The 21546-nt window shown below is 38.0% G+C and overlaps 1 protein-coding gene and 1 long non-coding RNA gene across 3 annotated transcripts; both read right to left on the minus strand.

The window, feature by feature from the left end:
- Positions 1-734: 734 nt before the first annotated feature.
- On the minus strand, positions 735-1861 carry LOC102218009. Its single transcript, XR_312713.2, has 3 exons — positions 1652-1861; positions 1008-1119; positions 735-895 (listed from the first exon to the last, which is right to left on the minus strand). It is a non-coding gene; the product is annotated as an uncharacterized LOC102218009 (long non-coding RNA).
- Positions 1862-9965: 8104 nt separating this feature from the next.
- LOC111611134 lies at positions 9966-15342 on the minus strand. Of its 2 annotated transcripts, XM_023346810.1 has the most exons (10): positions 15242-15342; positions 14900-15036; positions 14358-14507; positions 13972-14053; positions 13247-13416; positions 12680-12791; positions 11905-11988; positions 11341-11492; positions 10411-10522; positions 9966-10288 (listed from the first exon to the last, which is right to left on the minus strand). In XM_023346810.1, exons 2-10 carry the CDS (start codon positions 14982-14984, stop codon positions 10195-10197), a joined length of 1041 nt encoding a protein of 346 aa, XP_023202578.1. In that variant the 5' UTR covers positions 14985-15036; positions 15242-15342; the 3' UTR covers positions 9966-10194. The 2 variants fall into 2 exon arrangements, with proteins under 2 accessions (XP_023202578.1, XP_023202577.1); XM_023346809.1 differs by lacking the exon at positions 15242-15342 and having other exon boundaries at positions 14900-15159.
- Positions 15343-21546: the final 6204 nt, after the last annotated feature.

Here is a 21546-nt window from a genome sequence, read left to right on the forward strand (position 1 = left end):
TTATCTTTTGATTCAACTTTTAAAAAAAGCTTATTAGCTTATATAACCAGATACATATAACTAGATGTAAACACACAAGACGTGTTGTGTGTGTATAATGGATTTATACAGAACGGTTTGTTTTGCTAAGGATGATTGTAGCTGTATGTATGAATTATCTTACAGGAGACTTCAGATGGTAAAAATCAGACTTCATAATAAATTAATTGCATTGATATCATTTAGAAAGTGTAGAAATTGTGACATTAAACATTAGATGTTAGCTTTGTCTTCTTCCTGCTCCTTTTTGAACTGCATATGGAAGTTTTATTTGTTTGATTATCATAATTTCGTTTTTATCTGGCATTTTACTAGTTTGAAATAAAGATTTCAGGCTGTTTGTTTCTTTGAAATTCTCGTCACTGCTTCTCTCTTGGCCTAAAGTTGAATGGAACTGTAATGTGTAGACATTTTGCAAAAGTAAACCTGCCTTCCTTTCATTTCACTGTTAGATAAATGTTTGATTTTATTTAGCAGAAAAACAGAACCTGATCAAAGTCTTGTGTGATTTTCTTCAGTCTGAGCCAAAAGCACACCAATGGTTTAAACATTAAACCAGCAGAGTTTAATGAGAACAACAACCAGTTGTTGTACAAAGCTTTGAAAAGAAGTGATAGAAATCCAAACAATGACTTTTACTTTAAATCAAAATCTTTGAACTATAAGAGCTCAGATAAAAAAAAAAAAAATCCTGATCACTTTTCCACATGTGCTTTATTGTTCTTCACATGATCTGATGAAGCAGAACAGACGGCAGATCCTTTAACGGGATATGTTCTCCAGATGCTCAATAATTTTCTTCACCCACAGTTGCTGTCCATCCACACAGATCCTGCGTGCCCTGCTTGTTATTAAGCTGAAAGAAAAGAAATGCATGTTATTTTTTTTCTAAAAATAGAAAATAAAATATGATTCCAGACTTTATCATATAACCTACCATGAACAGAAACCCAGTTATCAGTACTTACACAACTGCACTTATGGGGCAGCGAGGATCAGTTAAGTAATATGAAGAGACGAGATTTTTGTTCACTGGGATTCTGAAGAATTGAAGGCAGCAGTACTCGGGAGCACTTGGAGCTGAAAACAAGACCATTAGACTGGTGAAAGTCTGAGTAAATAAAAACTCGTCTCTGCTGCAGATATCAAACTGTTGAAACTGACTGTCTCCGTTTAACGGGCAGAATGATGTCAGCTTTCTGTTTTCTAGGACAAGAACAGCGTCAGTATTTTCCTCATTCACGACAAACATTGAATGAATCATTTTTGAATTTGCAGCTGTTGTTGAAAGCAGAATCTAGAGTTGATTTATGATCAAATGACTGAATTATTCCCACTATTTAAATTATTTAAAATCTTCCAGTGTAATTAATTTATTACAAATAATTTGGACAATTTAGAGCTTTACCAAAAAAACCAAACTTGTCTGATTTCAGGTGGAACTCTTTCCATGCGTCTTTGTTTCAGCAACAAGTTGAGGTTGAAACAACAATGATTTAAAAAGAACTTTAACACGTTGTCAACAATGAAGCAAATTAGAAAAGAATGAGCTGATCTCTCTTTTTTTTAACACCACTAATATTCAAAAATAATCTTTATCAATTGATCTTACCATTAGAGTGACACGGTGGCACAACTAAGGAGATCCACAGAACGAGCAGCAGAGCCGCACGGAGCTGAAAAACCTTCTGCATGTTTTCTGCAGCTTCTGTCCAAACTAAAACACACTGTAAGGGAGAAGACTCTACTGCAAACTTTACACTTGACCTCTGGTTTTTGCTTGTGACTCCTGAGCAGGTTTGGATTACTGAGTTGTGCAACCACAAAACCAACAAACTCCTCTGCAGAATTGAAAATGTGGTCACAAAGATCAAACTTCACAGATTCACCTTTAATGTTACCAACAAGACAAACAAATCCAACCTCGGCACAACAGGAGAGGATGGAATGAAGATTTCATCTCTGCAAAGCTACACCTGTTTTATTTTCTATCATTACTCACACTGACAGTCCGTCCACTCAGAGTCCATTCAGGTGTATTTACTCTAATCCGTAGCTCAGACTGACTGCAAATCCTTATTCAATGTGACCATTTTTAACATTTTACTTTGTAAACTGACCAATAGAGGCTTTATCTTGGCTGGGTGACAGATTTCCTTAGAAACTCAACACCAGCTGTGAAACCCACTCCCCTCACTTCTCCTCTACTTAGGATTGGTTGTCCTCCAGGCTGTGTACTAAGCCTCATATTGTCCGTCTGTAGTTTTTTTTATTGTTTTACCAGGTATCTGCAGAGATGAATGATTGGTTTTATGGAATCCTCCACAGCCGTTCTCAAAACACTCAGAGAAGGTTGAGCAGAGGCTGAACCTGAATTCGTTCCGTTTCTGAGGCAGTTTTACTCCATCACTGTGTGACTCAGCAGCTTTCCTCCAGGTGGCGCCAGATGAAAATTGGACACAAAAACAACTAAACTCAAACACAATATAAACAGCAACAAAATGATGCCCAGTAAAAAACTGATCACTGGGGATAATATTCAGAAAGTACTTCCCCCCTGCCATGATGCCCCTTCCCCTGGAATCAGGCTGGGAATCAAACCCAGGACCTTCTTGCTACAAGGCAGCAGTGCTACCAACTGCACCACTGTGCAGCCCTGGCCTATTTCCAAAAGGTAAAATGTTCAACTTTCAGCTAATAAATCATAATCTAAATCAATTACAACAGGAAAAAACATGAGCAAAGAGCAGAACTAGTTTCTACAATCAAATTTCAGCAATTCATTTCTTCACAATTTGCATTTCACTGCTTCCTTCTTGGCTTAAATTTGAACATGATCATGTGCATAAACACAACACAGATGAGCTTGTCTTGCTTAAAGCTTCCTTTCCAATGATCAAAAATCAAAAATCAGTCATTTGATAAAACCTTTATTAATGAAAAACACAGCCAAAGAAAACGCTCATCTTTTTTTTTTTTCATTCTTAGCCAAAGAAAGCACACTACTGCCACCACTGCTGATAGTTGTTGTACAAAATTTACAAAAGAATATTTAGGGAAACAAACAATGATTGTAGCTTTAAAGCAAAATCTTTAAATTTGTCCTTGAGTTTCCAGACCTTTTTGACTGTTAAGAAAATTCTGAACAAAGTTGACGGATCTCAGCATAATCTTCGCAGGCGAGTATATAACCGAATGTGATCTGGACTGATGCAAATTCTTTTCTTGGTTCTAGTGACCAGCCTGTAGAGAGAAAACAATAAGAAAGCTGAGTTACAAGAATAGTTCATGTTAACTGTGGCTGATTACGCCGTTTATAATTGAAAGCTGCATCTTTTACTTACACAAAAGCCTTCAAACGACACAGCTCTGTGGTTCTGAATATTTGCGTAATAGTTGCTAGAGATATTTTCCTATTGGTAAACTTCATGCAGCACATGTCTGGAAACATACATTTGATTGGGAAATCAACTGAGTAATAAGCTGGACAAAGATGATTAGAAAAATAAAATACATAAATGTTTTTAATATAAATGCTGAAAGGAAAAAAGGAATCAATCAATCAAATTTTATTTGTATAGCACCTTTCAGCAACAAGGCATTTCAAAGTGCAAAGTCATAGGACACACAGTTGACATTACATTTTGCACATCAGATTATTGATGAATGTTTCATGATTGTGTTTCAAAAGCAACTCTAAACAGCTGGGTTTTTAGTTTAGATTTAAAGAAACAGAGAACATACCAGTATCTGGAAATTTTTCGCATGGTTGAGGAACTCTGGGTGGAGTTTTATTTGGAACCATAGCAGGCTGTGGACCGATGCTGCGGCTCACCTCGGAGGAACTCGGTGTGTGTTCATCCAAGTCTCTGAGTAGATTTCACACGATCCAAAAACCTCATCGATCATCATTCATAACATTTGTTAAAGTGCTGCAAAATAAAACTTGAGCAGAGTAAAATAGCAACTTTGTCTCATCCCTGTAGCTTCATAGAGTCGTCTATTATACAAGTGAGAGTTTTTTGTAGTTTATTCATTTTACCCTCTGTACACCACATAGTTTCAAGACCCGACCAGAACCCCTCTGTGTTATTATCTCAAGAAATAACGAGATTTGGTTAAACATAAAAACAGGTTTAATGCCGAAAGTGTATGAAATGTTACAAGACATGCAAGTTATACAAATGGTGCAGATGCAGAGTCACATTCACCGTCCAGGTTGGGCGTCACTTAGCTCACCTGAGGGTGACACCAAGTGAGGCAAAGATAAAGACGAGTTTTATGGGGTTCCATTTGTGTCAAAAATAAGTAGAAGTCATATGTGTAGCTGTTGTTGGTCTATGTCGTTGCTATGTGTCTTTGGTAGATGTCTATGGTCTTAGTGCTTTACGAATATGTTGATATTGCACGTAGACGTTGCATATGTCTATGTTGCATATGTCTATGTTGCATATGTCTATGTTGCATATGTCTATGTTGCATGTAGACGTTGCATATGTCTATGTTGCATGTAGACGTTGCACATGTCTATGTTGCATATGTCTATGTTGCATGTAGATATTGCATATGTTATGTCTCTAGCTGCGTCGTGGTTTTTACTGTCATCTACAGTAAAGCAGTGAATCCTTTGCAGATGTTTTTTTGATGCTACTGTTGTTGGTTCAAGTAGAAGTCTGAATGTCTTTAACTTCTGTGATTGGTCAATGTCGATGGTCCTTGTCGTTGATCAGTGTGGCTGTTGCCTGTTATAAAGTCGGTCATTTCTGATCAAAGAGTTTATTAGAAATTACAAAAATGTTGATCTTTCAATATCAGTAGCTTCAAAATGCTTAGATTTCTATCTTGTATTTAGTCATAAGGCCTTAATCTACCGCTTCCTCCTCAAGAGCTGGGAGTTTCACTTAGGGACTGTCAACAAATGACAACAAATGTCTGTGGCAAACTAAACACTCCTGACAAACAAATGTTAATAAATGTCTTGTGACCAACTGGCACAATAAAGTGCTAATTAGGATTACACAACACACACTATCCTCTAAGTCATATTCAATACTTTAAATAATTTTAATATTAAATAATATGTTTTCTTCAATAGCTTCAAAGTCATTTGCCCCATTGACTCAAAATCAGTGTGAAATTGTTCTACTAAAGTTTGTAGGTGAGGCACTCATTCTTACTCTATTTGAACCCTTTTTAAATTATTTTAGCAATTTTTTGTCAATAATTTTTGTAAATATATTTTTTTGTAATTTGTTTGTCAACATTTTCTAAATGTGTGCAAAATTTTGACAAAAAATTGCTAAAAAATATATTTTCATATAGAAAACGTATTATTTAATATTAAAATGATTTAAAATATTGAATTCTATGAAACTAACTTTAACTTAGCACAAATAATAAGTGAATATTTAATTGACAAAATTAACTATTCAGATCAACTTGAAACAACAAAGTCTCCCCCCTTCAGTCTTTCAGAAAAACAAATGGTTTTGTTCCAGTTTTCCTCCTGCAGCTGGTTTGTATCAGCAGCACCTCAAACAAAAGAACAAGTGTAAGTAAAACATTCAGACAGATGTTAACTAAAGTGTGCACCCATTAGTAAATATGTCTAAATGAAATAACTAACTTAAACAGACTATAAGCTGCAACTAATATAAAAACAAAAATAAATACTAACACGATGTGGTGGTGGTAGGAACATCCACCACAAGCACTAAGACCATAGACATCCACCAAAGACACATAGCAACAACATAGACCAACATCTACCCATATGACTCCTACTTATTTTTGACACAAATGGAACCCCATAAGCTTTATTCTTCTTTCTAATCAGATTCATTTTGTTTATGTGTGACTGGCGGCAGTCTTATGTGATATGGTTATGTAAGCAGCAGCAGTGTGCGTGTAAGCAGATAGAAAAGACAGAATCCATAACAAGTTTGTAACACAAGCAGCTCCGGTGAAAATAACCAAGGAACACGGAACAAGTAGCTGAAGGATAAAACATGAGCTGCCCCCTGCTGGTAAAGTGAGATACTGCACATATCGTTTAGGAAATTCTTTGAGTTTAGTTCAATTCAAGTGTTAAACAAGAAGCTTTTTTTTTTAACATGAATTTCTTCCAAACTCATTCAATATTTCAAAGTAAAGCAGCAGGAAATGACTCACCTATTGGCTTCATGATCAGTTTGATTAGACGGGTTGTTCTGGTCAGCTGAGCCGAACATTTCAGTCTGTTTGAGGTCTTGTTCTGCAATTACTGCAGAAAAACACACATTTGTAAAATCATATGAAAATATGTAGATTTGCAAATAAAATCAAAATTGAAAGCAGAAAAACAAAAGATTGAATGTATATATTTAAGAACTTCCATAAGGTTTTGGTCTCCAGTGGACAAAGTGTGTTTTTGACATCTTTCCTCCAGTTCCCAGTTAACGACTCCCAGCTTCTCTGATATTCTCCCAACTATTTTTGTGTTTTGTTGCCTCCAAAATGGACAGTGATTTTAGGCTAAGCAGGTTTCTGACAGAAGTACCAAGAAGTTTACGTTCTTCTGTCTCACACTGCATCATCCACATACTTTGATTCGGTTTTCAGTTCTAACAGCAACACATTTACCAAAGTTCACAATGAAATGTGTAATTTTATCGTTCAAAAATTCTCAAACAGAACTAAAAGTCTTACCAGTGAGTTCTGTGATGATGTTGATGTCCTCATCTGGTCCCCTGGCTGGAGATTCAGTTGATGTCCACTTCGTGGCAGAAGTGGACATCAAGTCCAGTTCTGCCTTCAGTTCTGGCTGAAGGCAGAACTCCATCATGAACGTCTCATCAGAGCTGCTCTTGCTTCTCCTCTGCACAAACACTAGATGTGAAGAAACAAAACCATGTCGTCTCTTGATGGGTTTTAAAGTTGGGCTTTTAAAGATTGAGACATTTGGGTTAGTGTCCATAAACTGCAACGGAAATTTTTTTTTCACATCACCCGAGTCACATGATCACCAACCGGATGTTGGACGACGACAGGAAGCAGTTGGAGGATTGTGGCGTGGCATGGTTTATAATGACTTATTCATGTGTGATTTTTTAAAATTGCGTTTCTTATTTAACTGAAACGCTGCATCTGCAAAATTGTGTTTTTTCGACATTAGCAGAATGCAGACGGTTCTGTGCACAGTTGCAATGGAAACACAGCTGGTGATCTGTTAGTTCGTCTTTATGAAGCCATCCTACCTTCAACGTATTTCCTGTGTTAATTTCCCAGGTTGAACTCGTTACCTACAGGATCAGTGATCAATAGGAAGGTGAAAGGTCAGCCCAGAACTACACAGAAGGGCATAAAGAGCTGGGACCATGTCATACAACGAGAATTTCTTTTAAAGGTTCCTTCTCTCACAGTTGAGATGTACGTACGAAAAAATCTGCAGACATTTCATTTCTTTGTAGATGGAAAAACTTGAGAAATAAGTAGTGTGTGAAATACTTATTTTCTCCACTGATTATTGCGCTAACATGCTGTCCAGGAAAAAATAATGGTTCATTTAAAACTATAGAGACTTAGGTGAAATGATATTCATGTTCATGATGAATGGATATTAACTTTCCACTAAAACCTGAGAATTTAAGTAACCAAAAGTTAATCTATAGTATTAACTGTAAATGATTTCCTACAAAGGAAAGACAGACAGACAGGAAGTCTGAATGTGACTAAAGACAAATATGTTCAAACTAAAGTCACATCAGCAGCGTCAACATTTAAAGGTTCCTCTCCTTTAGCTGCTCTTACCTGAGAAGTCCAGATCTGGAGTTAAAAAGAAGGAGATCCAGACGACATTCAGCAGAACCAGACTGATCCAAACGACCTGCTGCATGTTTCTATCTGCTGCTGATCTCTGGCTTCACTCAGTCAGGGAAGCAGACAGACTGTGAACATCTTATATTAGTGTTACAAGATGAACCACAAAGTCAGATGGTTCACGATTCTGTGACGCCATGATGAACATTTTTTATTGAACCACAAACAGCAGACATTCTACATGAGGTGTGACTCGGTGATGCACCAGGGACTGTTGGTTGAAACCACAAAGACTGCTGCTGTTAACCTGAAGAAGAACATATAGAAAAGTTTATGAACATCTATCTGACTTTTAGATATCAGCTACCAACATTAACATGGTTTCCTTTCAAGATAAGACTTTCAATTTTCAATTCCATTGAAGTTGAAAAAACCCCAAAACACCAGGGTGGAAGTTTTCGTTCGACATTCCAACCATAAAATAAAATATTCATACCATCACAACACCAACAATTTGTGCATAGAATAAAACACTTTGCATGCTATCGCTTGTCACCTAGATTGGAAATGTCACTTGGTTGGAAATGGTTATTGCCCTGGGAAGATAATAGATGGTCTTAGTTGCCATAGAAACCCTATGACACCTTGCTGAGCTCGGAGGTTCAAACTCATTTAAAGGAGGATGGATGCTATCTGCTATTCCTTGCTGTATCCGATGTTTATTCAGAAAAAAAAAAGTTGAGCTTTTTGTAGTTTCCCCACTAAAGCAGCCTGTGTGGTTTTCTGTTTTGTTTATTTGGTGTATTTGGTTCTATTTTTCCAAACTTTTTAAAGTTTTAGTCTTTACAGAATTTCTTTGTTAATGAAAGATCCTTTTTAGTATAAGGATCAGTTTTCTCTGTGCTCTATGTTTCATTCATGTCCTTTTCTCCATTAAACACCCAGCAGGTATTCCAGAAAGTGGGTTATGGAAAACCCTAAGTTCATGTAAACTCTGCATGTCTTTGAGTGTGTATCACCATGGTAACATAATAAGTGAAGATAACTGACTTTGAGAGACAGTGAGTTTCTAGATGCCTGCCCTCCAGATGGAGCTCTCTAAAACAAGCTTTTCATCTCGAAGTAAACTCGAAATATTATTGAAGCAGAAATATTTTTTTCTCTGGCTCGCATGTGCACCCCTTTGAGCTCAGTTCAGATCATGCTTATTTCATTGCACAATGTTTTTATGAAACTTTGAGAACCGCGGGGTGCTGTGGTGGCGCAGGCGTGAAGCACAACCCACACAAGGAGGCCTTAGTCCTTGACGCGGCCGTCGCAGGTTCGATTCCCAGCCTGGCGACCTATGCTTGCATGTCTTCTCCTTACCCTCTTATAAAGGCCAATAAAACCTTTAAAAAAACTTTGAGAAACGTCTCTTAACTCAAACACCTTTGCCACAAATTGGTGTATTGTGGTGCTAAGCCATTCAGTGATTTATAAACTAACAGCAGCATTTTAAAGTATTGTCTCTGAGCTACAGGGAACCAGTGCAGTGACTTCAGAACCGGTGTGATGTTCACTAACTTTCTGGTTTTAGTGAGAACGCCAGCAGCAGCGTTCTGTAACAGCTGCAGCCGGAGGATTGATTTGCTAGGCAGACCTGTGAAGACGCCATTGCAGTAATCAATGCGATTTACTAAACTAAAGATAAACGCACGGACAAGTTTCTCTATATTCTTGCTGCAACGTAAGTTCTTTAATCCTGGAGATGTTCTTCAGGTGATAGAAGGCCGACTTTGTAACTGTCTTTATGTGGCTCTGAGGGTTCAGGTCAGGGTTCATCACTACTACCAGGTTTCAGACGTGAGAGCTGGTTTCTAGCTGTAATCACTGAAGCTGTGTGTTGAGTCCAGATCGTTCCTCTTTAGGTCCAAAGATAATAACTTCAGTTTTACCTTTGCGTAATAATTTCTCTGAAATTTGCATTTCACTGCTTCCTTCTCTGCCTAAATTTGAACATAGCAATGACTTTAAATGCTTCACAGAAAAACTTGCCTTTAAGCTTCCTTTTCAATAATCAGAAATCAAAACCATTTGCAAAAATTTTTATTGATGGAAAACAAAACCTAAGAAAATGCATCATTTTTTCATTCGTAATCGAAACAGACATCTGGTTACAATCCCTGCTCTAGGATAGTTTACAAAATGTACAAAACAGTTTTTTTTTTAAAGAAAATAAACAATTATTTTACCTTTAAAACTAAATCTTTGATTACTTGAATGACATTATTCTGATACTAAAAACATGATCACTTTGCCACATGTGTTTTATTATTCTTCACATGATCTGATGGAGCAGGACACCGTGAAGTTCCCTTATGGGGCCTTTTTCTCTAGAAAATTAATAATCATTTTCACCCACTGTTCCTTTGGATCCGCACAGAGGTGTTCTGCTGTTTTTGTTATTAAACTGAAAGAAAAGAAATACACATGTTTAGTTGTTTTTTTTTTTGTTTTTTTTACCATTAAAACTCAACTTTCAATTCCATTCGAGTAAATCTAAGATTTTCCAACCCAGCTTGCTGTACTTACACAGCTGCACTTGTGGGGCACAGAGGATCAGTCACGTGAAACGAAGCGATCTCTCTTCCGTCGATGGGAGTTTTGCAAATTTGAAAGCAGCACTCAACCGGACCAGCTCCACCTGAAAACCAGACCGTGGCACTGGTGAACAGCTGACTGAGCACATAACTCGTTTTCTGCTGCCGTAGAAACCGAAATTGTCCCAAGCACAGTATTTCCTTTCGCCAGTAGGTGGCAGTGTGAAAGAAATATTTCGTGGACTGTTTGGGTCCAGGAGCATTAAAAACATAAATCTGGGTTTCACCTTGAATCTCAAAGCAAAAAGAATACAAAAAATAAAATAAAACACCTGTTTCAAAACTTCAGTAACGTTAAGTAAGCTATTGACTGTTTAACTGTGCAAATTTGAATTACAAAAACACATTTGCTTAATGGAAGCACCTCAATTTTAGTGAAACTAATATTTTTCGATAAAAAAAACGTTCTGGTGCTGGTTCTGGTTCCAGCTGTATCAAAGTGAGAGTATTTTGAAGAAAAAAAAACTGCAATAAAAACACTTTTCTCATCACGAGTCACATGATCAACCCAGATGTTACTACTGGAGGAAACGACAAAAGACAACAGGAAGTGGTCGGAGGACGATGGTGCTGCGTTTTTTAATGACTTGTCACTTGACCAAACTTACTCTTGTGGGATTTTAATTGTTTCTCATTTAATGGAAACAATTCAATTACGAAATTATTTTTTTGTTTGTTTGTTTTTTGACAGTAGCAGAATATCAACAACGTTTTGTGCACATTTGGGATGGGAACGAACGCAGCCAGTGTGTTTTGAACAACGAGCACCAACAGGACCTGAATCCCTGTCTCCACGGTGCCAGTTCTGCCTCAGAGATTTTAACTTCAACATAGATGAAAACCTGCTGCAGTAAAATCTCACGTTCTGGTTCTGTTCTGGGTGGGCTGAGGGTGATGTTGATCTTCTGATGTCGTGGAGTCGTTGGAATCTCCTGCCTCGGCATCGGTGATGAACTGACCTCAGAGAGAGTCAGGCTTTTGTAAGGAGTGGACAGAGTCGGTCCATTCAAATCCCTGAGAAATAAAACATGTTTATTCAAATGAGCTTATTTCAAATGATTAGTGACTAGAAAGTTAAGAAACACCTGTTTTCAGGAGCTTTTAACAAATGAGTTGGTTTGTTGTCCGTTTTATAATCCTGTTGACTTTTTCTGCGTTTAACATTTTTAGTTTGTTATTGTTTCAGATTTATCCGTCTCTACTGTACAGTAGTTTGGGTAAACATATATTTTTTTAAATGTGCTTTATAAATAATAATAATAAAAAGACTGGATTAGTTACAATCACTGCTGAAAGATGTATGTCCAAATCTTTCATATGAAATTAAAGAAAAAACAAGGATTATAATCAAAACTTTGGATTAATTGAAGTAGAATAATACGGCTACCATAATCATGATCATTTTCGACACATTCACTAAACGGACCTTGTCTGGAGAAAATCAATAATCCTTTTCACCCAGGGTTCCGTTGGATCCACACAGAGATGTTGTGCCTTTTTTGTTATCAAGCTGAAAGAAAAGAAATGCAAATAATATCAGTTGTTTTTTCTCAAATGACTATAAATGTTTAGTTTTAACAGTTAACGGGGCAGTATTATGTGTTTTCTGGGCACATAGTGCCATTTTATAGTTCAGTCAAGTAACTGTTACCTTCAGCTGTGATAAGTTGTTATTTATATATAAAATACGACTGAAAAATTTAGAATTAAGCGACTTGAAATTGGGCCTCTGTCTCTTTAAAAACTCTTTCTGACGCGCCGCCTTCAGGAAGTCATCACAACATGGCTTTTCTATTAACCCTTTATCAACGTTTTTACCAATGTTGAACTGAGCAGTAGCTCCTACAATGAGCTCAGCTGTTCCACCAGGCGTCTGCTAACTGCTGCTGGCTAGTCTGCAGGAGCTGAGTGGGGGAGGGGCTTCTCTGTGAGGTGGAATCTTGGGAACTGCAGACCAGAGGAGGAGTTTCAGCTTGAAGGCGGGGCTAGGTCCACCCAGGCGAATGGTTGAATGGTTGCCATGGAGATTAAAGGATTTCTCACACATGCATGAAAGAACCAAAGCAACTGAGGAGGGAATAACATTATAACATGACCTCAAGCTCACAAAAGTGGATTTTACGTAATACTGCCCCTTTAACACTGCAGTGAAACATTTTGTACTTGTTCTACCAGGCAGAAATCCAACTTGCAGTACTTACATGGCTGCGTTAATGGGGCAGCAGGGATCAGTCAAATCAACGGAAGCGATAAGCTTCTCGTTCACGGGTCGTTTCATTAACACAAAGCAGCACTCTTCAGGAAAAGCTAGACCTGAAAACAAAACCGTGGCATCGGTGAAAGTCTGAGTTAAAACACATCTCTGCTGCAGGTCTGAAAGGGTTAAAGTTGACTCTTCCTCTGATTATCATGTTGATTTCATGTTTTATAGGACAAGAGCAGCTTGAGCGACATTCTCATTTACTGCCAATGCCGCACAGAGCATTTTCACTTTGCAGTGACTGTTGAACGTAGGATTTGGTGTTGACTTTGGAGAAAATCCCCGAATCGCCCATCTTATTTAAATTAAAGGATACTTGTGTCATTTCTTTACTGCCAAAGAATTGGATAATTTAGAGTTTTACCAATAAAATGAATTTGCAAGTAAAGCAGAATTGAAATGATTTTAGATGTAATTGTATGTTAATTGCGTGTTTTGCTTGTTGCCGGAACAGAAAAGAGGTTGCAGTGGTTTGAGCCGATCAGCTCCACAGTCAGTAAAAACTCACTCGTTTGTCTGACAGTAGTGAGTGGTTCCTGCTGACCGGTTCGGCCGACGTCCATCCTCTGATTTCTGGGAGTTGTTGGAATCGTTGCAACAAGATCAGAGCTGGAGCTCAGTCCTGGTGGTGAAGTCAGTCTCTGTTCGTGAGCAGATACGGTCGGTTCACCCAAGTTGCTGAAAAATAATACAATTGTTTTGATATTTGTCAAATCTCCTGTTGCACAAATACAACACAGGACGGTTGGAATTATTCTAATCAAGGCCTTATGAACCAAAAATAATCAAGATACCTCAGAGCTCACTGCAAAAAACACAAAATCTACTTCAAAAACTTTAGCAGATTTCAAATAAGATGAAACTAACTTACACTTAGCTTTTCTGTGAGATATAAGACCTTGTTCCACGTCCCACTAAAGATGTCTTATTATTTCACTAATAAGACATTTTCCCATATTGAAAATGAAATAATCTACCAGTGAAACTAGTGCTTGCTTTTTTTTTTTTAAATCAATATTAAGACATTATTGATTTAAGCCAAGCTTCTCGATCTTTCTGAAAACTGACTAGTAACTTTTTCCACTAGAAATTAGACCAAAAACTCCTGGTGAGATTTTGTGTTTTTTGCAGTGTTGTTCAGTTGAAATGCAGTTTAATGGGGGGGGGGGGGGGGGGGGGGGGGGGGGGTGATTGGGTCCGGTTCTTGGTTGGTGTTGTTATAATGTAACTCACTTCCCATCAGGATCAGGAGCTGCAGATGTTGGAAACTTGTCGTCTGGGTTGGATTCTTCATGTTGAGTTTTCTTTCTGTTCACTGCAAATAATGCAAGGATTGAATGTAGAACTGTATATGTAGTTATGTAAAGCTATATCCACATGAATATGTGCAGCCAGTACCTCGTTACTATTTTGTTTAAAAAAAATAACTTGGAATTTCATCTCATTTTGCCACTTGGCTCGAAAAGACTTCAGTCGATTTAATTTGGATTCCACAGAACAGCTGTATTTGTACTGAGATTAAAAATAATCCAAAATAGAGAATAATTTAATGTTTTAGTTTTCTGTCAGAGATATCAAAAACATCCAGATCTTCTTAAACCCAGCCGTCTACGTCTCACCAGTGGGTTCTGTGACGGTGTTGACGTCTTCATCTGGACCGCTGGCTGAAGGTCCAGCGGACGTCCACTTCCTGTCAGAGTCCGGCTGAAGGCAGAACGTCGTCCTGAACATCTCGTCAGAGCTGCTGACGCTTTTCCTCCGCACAAACACTGAGAGACACAAAGAGCAGGTCACAAGGTCGCATCCACTCCATGTTGAATTTTAATGTTGGACCTGATTTATTTGAACCAAGGCTTCTGCCTGGAACTGGATGTAAAACATAAGCCTGTGATCCACAAACATTAAAATTCCACAAAGAGGTTCAAATGTATCCAAAAAAATTTCAAAAGTAAAAGAACATTTGATATTTGGTCAAACATTTTTCTGCTGATTATGTGAGTCAAAGTTTTTCCAGATCCTTCTAACCGCCTTTAAATGAGGTTTAACTTAGGAAAAACAGACAGACAGGAAGTCTGAATGTGACTAAAGACAAATATGTTCAAACTAATGTCACATCAGCAGCGTCAACATTTAAAGGTTCCTCTCCTTTAGCTGCTCTTACCTGAGAAGTCCAGATCTGGAGTTAAAAAGAAGGAGATCCAGACGACATTCAGCAGAACCAGACTGATCCAAACTACCTGCTGCATGTTTCTATCTGCTGCTGATCTCTGGCTTCACTCAGTCAGGGAAGCAGACAGACTGTGAACATCATAGATTAGAGCTACAAGATGAACCACAGCTCAGCCTGGTTATGATGGTTTCATGTCTCTCTGCAGCCATGGTGACCATTTTTAGATACAACCACAAAACCCAACAGGAGACATTCTGCATAACATGTGATTCTGTGACACAACAGGCACAGCTGCTTGCAAACCAGATACATACACTGCTGTTAACAACTTACTGACGTTGAACTTTGGCCTCTGCTCTTCTGTCTCTCAGTGAAGTTTATCTAGAAAGCTTTAAGGAGTAACATCTGACATGTTTGGTTTCGGTGCAGTTGGAAATTTGTCGGTAAAGAGAGGAGGGGCAGGGCACCGGTAAGAGGGGTGGGAATACTTTTCAGCTTATAAATTAGAGCGTTTTTTTTTTTTTTTTTGATACATGCAGGAAGCTGGGTGATCATTGCATGAAACATTCTCACACTGTTTTTTTTTTTCTCTGCTGAACTGAACCCTCACTTTGAGGAACAGCGAGTTTCTGCAGACGCCCCCCTACAGGAGGCAGCTAACATAAACGTTTCATCTTTAAAATCTTTCATTTTTATTATGATTAAAACAGAAATGGTTTTTAACGTCTTATTCCAGAGGAGGATTCTCTGGTTTGTGTCCATTCCGAGTTCAGAGCACGATGTTTTTATGAAGCTGTGAGAAACGTCTGAACTGAAACAGCTCTGCCTCAAGCTTAGCGTTTTCTCTGACCACAAACAAAAGTGTCAGAGAAAATTTCACAAGATTTCAGTGATGTAGATAAAAATGATATCAGGTGATATGATTTTCTATTAAGATTAATCTCTGTAGTTGAATTCAAGTTCAGGTCAAGTTCACCTGAACAGCACATTTCAGCAGCAAGGCAGATTAAAGTGACTCACTTGTTAAAAACACAATGATCAATCAAAACATGGGTATCGTAGTCATGGTAACTAATCTTGTTACAACCTGAGCTGTCAAATAAATGTGAACTAAAGTATCAAAGTTTCTCTCATTACTAGATATTATGAAGTCATTTATAATAAAAGTAAGAATTTCAACACAAGCAGCTCCAGTAAACATAACAGGAACACACAGAGTAAGACACACTAACTTACAGACATAAGCTGCCCCCTGCTGGTAAAAAAGACTTACTGCACCCACTATTTGTGAAATTATTCACAGTTCAGCTCAATTCAGGTGTTAAAATAAAAGCCAAACAAGAATAAAAAAATTTAAGCTTGCTTATGCACGTGATTATGTTACAATGTGACAACATTTGATTAATGTAATGTTCAGTGTTTAATATACGTCTCTATTTCAGCACAACCAAGTCAAATAATGAGGTCATTAGCAGGACTCTGAGGAACTGAACTGAACTGAACTGAACTGAACTGAACTGAACTGAGGAGGTGATTCAGTCATTTGATGAATTTGATTGGACCAGGGATCTAAAAGTTGCAGGAAGTTGAACTTGAGGACTGGAGTTGAAGACCTGCAGCATGTTGTGATCGCAGGATTTCTTAGTGTGACCACCAAACATAGACATTTGGAGGAATAAATGAAAACTCACCCAACAAGTAAAATAAAAAGTTTTTAATTTGATAGTTTAGGGGCCTATCTCTATGATGTACCAGACGGTACATCATAGAGATCTGAAATTCGTTGCATAGATAGATCCTTCCAAATCAATACAAAGATTCTGTTGGAAGTATTTCCTCAAATGTACAGGACGGCAGCCATTTTGGCTCCAAAAAGGTCATTTTTCATGTTTACATCAAACTTTGACATGGCTCCTCTATTAACCCTTTAACAATGTTTTTACCAGATCTGGTGCTACAGAAACCAGGTTACAGAGACTGGAGACGTTGCTAAGTTTTTAGCAAACATCTGGTTTCAAATAAGCAGGTTAAGAGAGTCTAAAACACAACGTTGAACTTTGGACTTTTAGAAGGTTCCTTTGTCTAAAAATCCTTAAAAGACCTTAAATAACAAAACCAATTTATAACAGGGAGCAAATTGATTGAATGTTTCGATTTTTCTTTTATTTATTTTTTCTTTTTTAAAGAATCAGGTGCACACGTTTGGTTTTCTTGGAATTTTCTCGATATTTTTGTCCTGCTTATCAAATTCTCTGTTGACATTCCTAAGGCTGGTGTGAAAACCTCAGCTGATAATCTTCATTTTGTGGTTTCAATGATGCCTGTAGAACAGAGGTCTTTAGCTATTTTCACACAACACATCTTGATTGTGAATCAATCCATCCATCCATCCATCCATCCATCCATCCATCCATCCATCCATCCATCCATCCTCCATCCATCTTCTAACACCCTTGTCCCTAGTGGGGTCAGGAGGTACTGGTCTCTATCTCCAGCTAACATTCTAGACGATAGGCGGGGTCACCCTGGACAGGTCGCCAGTCTGTCGCAGGACAACACAGAGACAGACAGGACAAAACATAAAGACACACTCACACCTAGGGAGAATTTAGAGAGACCAATTAACCTGACAGTCAGGTCTGGTTAATTGGTCTGACCTGACTGGTCAGGTCTGTGGGAGGAAGCAAGAGAACCCAGAGAGAACATGGAGGGAGAACATGCAAACTCCGTGCAGAAAGACCCTGGGCCGGGAATCAAACCCAGAACCTTTTTGCTGCAAGGCAACAGTGCTACCAACTGCACCACTGTGCAGCCCGATTGTGAATTCAGATTTTTATTTTTTGCACCTAATTATGTGTGACTGCAATCAGACTTCTGTGTGAACTGTTTGACCCAAGCAATCCGTAAGCACAAAAGAATAACATAGAGGTCAGAGCAGGGCATTTTGTTTATGGAAATAATAACGGATGGCAACGTCTATGGATCAATTTTAAAGTTTTCAAAACAAAGGAAAACTTCGTCTTCAGGTTCAATGGAGCATTGACTCCAAATCCTGGAGTCAATGCTTAAATACTCCAAATTTGAATGTAATCATGATCTGTATAAATGCTACAGAGATAAACTTAAAATTTTATTTTGACTATTCAACAAAAAAAAACATTTGAAAATAAAAGGAAATGCTCATGATAATAATAACCATTCTCAACCAATCCAAGTGACAAGCGATAGCATGCAAACTGTTTTATTCTATGCACAAATTGTTGGTGTTGTGATGGTATGAATATATATATATATATTTTACTCCTCCAGGGGGTCTTTTGTGGGCTCTAGTGTCCCTTATATGATAGTAGGCTGACAGGAAACGGGGAAGAAGACATGCGGCAAATATCCTCGGGTCCAGGAGTCGAACCCGCGACGGCCGCATCGAGGACTGAAGGCCTCCAAATATGGGTCGTGCTAACCGCTACGCCACCACGGCACGCCTGATATGAATGTTTTATTTTACTGTTGGAATGTCGAACGAAAACTCCCACCCTGGTTTGTTTTATTCAGCTTCAATACAATTGAAAATTGAAAGTCTTATCTTGAAAGGAAACCATGTTAATGTTGGTAGCTGATATCTAAAAGTCAGATAGATGTTCATAAACTTTTCTATATGTTCTTCTTCAAGTTAACAGCAGCAGTCTTTGTGGTTTCAACCAACAGTCCCTGGTGCATCACCGAGTCACACCTCATGCAAAATGTCTATTGTTAGGTTTGTGGTTCAATAAAAAAATGTTCATCATGGCGTCACAGAATCGTGAACCATCTGACTTTGTGGTTCATCTTGTAACACTAATATAAGATGTTCACAGTCTGTCTGCTTCCCTGACTGAGTGAAGCCAGAGATCAGCAGCAGATAGAAACATGCAGCAGGTCGTTTGGATCAGTCTGGTTCTGCTGAATGTCGTCTGGATCTCCTTCTTTTTAACTCCAGATCTGGACTTCTCAGGTAAGAGCAGCTAAAGGAGAGGAACCTTTAAATGTTGACGCTGCTGATGTGACATTAGTTTGAACATATTTGTCTTTAGTCACATTCAGACTTCCTGTCTGTCTGTCTTTCCTTTGTAGGAAATCATTTACAGTTAATGCTATAGATTAACTATTGGCAACTTAAATTCTCAGGTTCTAGCGGAAAGTTAATATCCATTCATCATGAACATGAATATCATTTCACCTAAGTCTCTTTATAATTTTAAATGAAACATGTTTTCCTGGACAGCATATTAGCGCAATAATCAGTGGAGAAAATAAGTATTTCACACACTACTTATTTCTCAAGTTTTTCCATCTACAAAGAAATGAAATGTCTGCAGATTTTCTCGTACGTACATCTCAACTGTGAGAGAAGGAACCTTTAAAAGAAATTCCTGTTGTATGACATGGTCCCAGCTCTTTATGCCCTCCTGTGTAGTTCTGGGCTGACCTTTCACCTTCCTATTGATCACTGATCCTGTAGGTAACGAGTTCAACCTGGGAAATTAACACATGAAATACGTTGAGGGTAGGATGGCTTCATAAAGACGAACTAACAGATCACCAGCTGTGTTTCCATTGCAACTGTGCACAGAACCGTCTGCATTCTGCTAATGTCGAAAAAACACAATTTTACAGATGCAGCGTTTCAGTTAAATAAGAAACGCAATTTTAAAAAATCACACATGAATAAGTCATTATAAACCATGCCACGCCACAATCCTCCAACTGCTTCCTGTCGTCGTCCAACATCCGGTCGGTGATCATGTGACTCGGGTGATGTGAAAAATGGACGACATGGTTTTGTTTCTTCACATCTAGTGTTTGTGCAGAGGAGAAGCAACAGCAGCTCTGATGAGACGTTCATGATGGAGTTCTGCCTTCAGCCAGAACTGAAGACAGAACTGGACTTGATGTCCACTTCTGCCATGAAGTGGACATCAACTGAATCTTCAGCCAGGGGACCAGATGAGGACATCAACATCATCACAGAAGTCACTGGTAAGACTTTTAGTTTTGTTTGAGAATTTTTGTGTTGAACAATAAAAATACACATTTCATTGCAAACTTTGGTTTGATTTGCTGCTTTAAATTTTATTTACAAATCTACATTTTTTCATATGATTTTACAAATGTGTGTTTTTCTGCAGTAACTGAAGAACAAGACCTCAAACAGACTGAAATGTTCGGCTCAGCTGACCAGAACAACCCGTCTAATCAAACTGATCATGAAGCCAATAGGTGAGTCATTTCCTGCTGCTTTGCTTTGAAATATTGAATGAGTTTGGAAGAAATTCATGTTAAAAACAAAAGCTTCTTGTTTAACACTTGAATTGATTTAGAGATTATGATTTATTAGCTGAAAGTTGAAAATTTTACCTTTTGGACATAGGATTGGGCTGCACAGTGGTGCAGTTGATAGCACTGTTGCCTTGCAGCAAGAAGGTCCTGGGTTCGATTCCCGGCCCGGGGTCTTTCTGCACAGAGTTTCTCCGGCTTCCTCTCACAGTCCAAAAACATGACTGTCAGGTTTATTGGTCTCTCTAAATTCTCCTTAGGTGTGAATGGTTGTTTGTTCTGTCTGTTTCTGTGTTGCCCTGCGACAGATTGGTGACCTGTCCAGGATGACCCCGCCTCTCACCTGGAATGTTAGCTGGAGATAGAGACCAGCACCTCCTGACCCCATTAGGGACAAGGGTGTTAGAAAATGGATGGATGGATGGAAATAGGATAGATGAAGCACAACACAGGATAAGTTCTATTTCTGTCTGTTTGTTTTTCCTTTGTTGATGTTCATTGTGAACAAGTTTTCAATTCATACAAGTTAAAATGACGGTTGCCTTTAAACACCCTTTAAATCAGTGACCGACTGTTTGCAGCTTGCTATAACTGTAAATCATCTGAAACTGAGCGAAACCTTTAGAATTCTTGTTTTATGAATTCACATGAACATAGTGTGGCAGTAAAATAAAAATAAAACCTAAACATAGCCTGTGAAATAATTCATATTTCAAAAGGGAATCATTGCAACATTTGACTTTACAGTACAGCTGGAACTGTACCACGTTTTCATTGGCCAGACAGTTATGCAGTTTGACATCTTGAAAATAAATTAGCATACATTTATGCTAATAAATGTATTAGCCTTTAAATCAGTGACCGATTTAAAGGCTAATACTAAATGTATTAGCATATACATTTAATAATAATAATAAATGGGCTCAAAAAACAGTTTTTTGATTGTTTTTTTTTTTTAAAGTATTGGTGCTAGGATAAGATTTTCTTTTTTCTTTTTCTTTTCTTTTTTGCTGCATCAATATTGATTTATTTCGCAAAACTGCAGTGGAAACACTTTTTTTTCGCACCACACAAATCACTGGCGCAAACCACTATGTGAGGTACTGACTGTACATGTTCATGTGAATATATTTTCATATAAATACATAAAAAGTTCAACATTCAATCCATGCATTATTTACAGTGAATGAGAAGAAAACTCAAAATGAAGAGTCCAACTCAGGTGACAAGTTTTCCATGTCTGCACCTCCTGATCCCAATCCTGATGAAATGTGAGCAATATTTCGAATTTTGAGTAGAAGAAGTTAAAAAGTGCAAACTAAAGA

Source organism: Xiphophorus maculatus, chromosome 14 (assembly GCF_002775205.1).
Source record: "Xiphophorus maculatus strain JP 163 A chromosome 14, X_maculatus-5.0-male, whole genome shotgun sequence".
Classification (NCBI taxonomy): domain Eukaryota; kingdom Metazoa; phylum Chordata; class Actinopteri; order Cyprinodontiformes; family Poeciliidae; genus Xiphophorus; species Xiphophorus maculatus.

What these genes read in the sequence shown, in the direction of transcription:
- LOC111611134 (XM_023346810.1), bottom strand. Translation starts at nt 14,984, where the DNA reads ATGCAGCAGGTAGTTTGGATCAGTCTGGTTCTGCTGAATGTCGTCTGG. An exon ending in TCCAGATCTGGACTTCTCAG is followed by an intron (nt 14,508 to 14,899) that starts GTAAGAGCAGCT and finishes TGTGTCTCTCAG; the next exon opens with TGTTTGTGCGGAGGAAAAGC. An exon ending in ATTGATTTTCTCCAGACAAG is followed by an intron (nt 11,493 to 11,904) that starts GTCCGTTTAGTG and finishes TTTATTTCTCAG; the next exon opens with GGATTTGAATGGACCGACTC.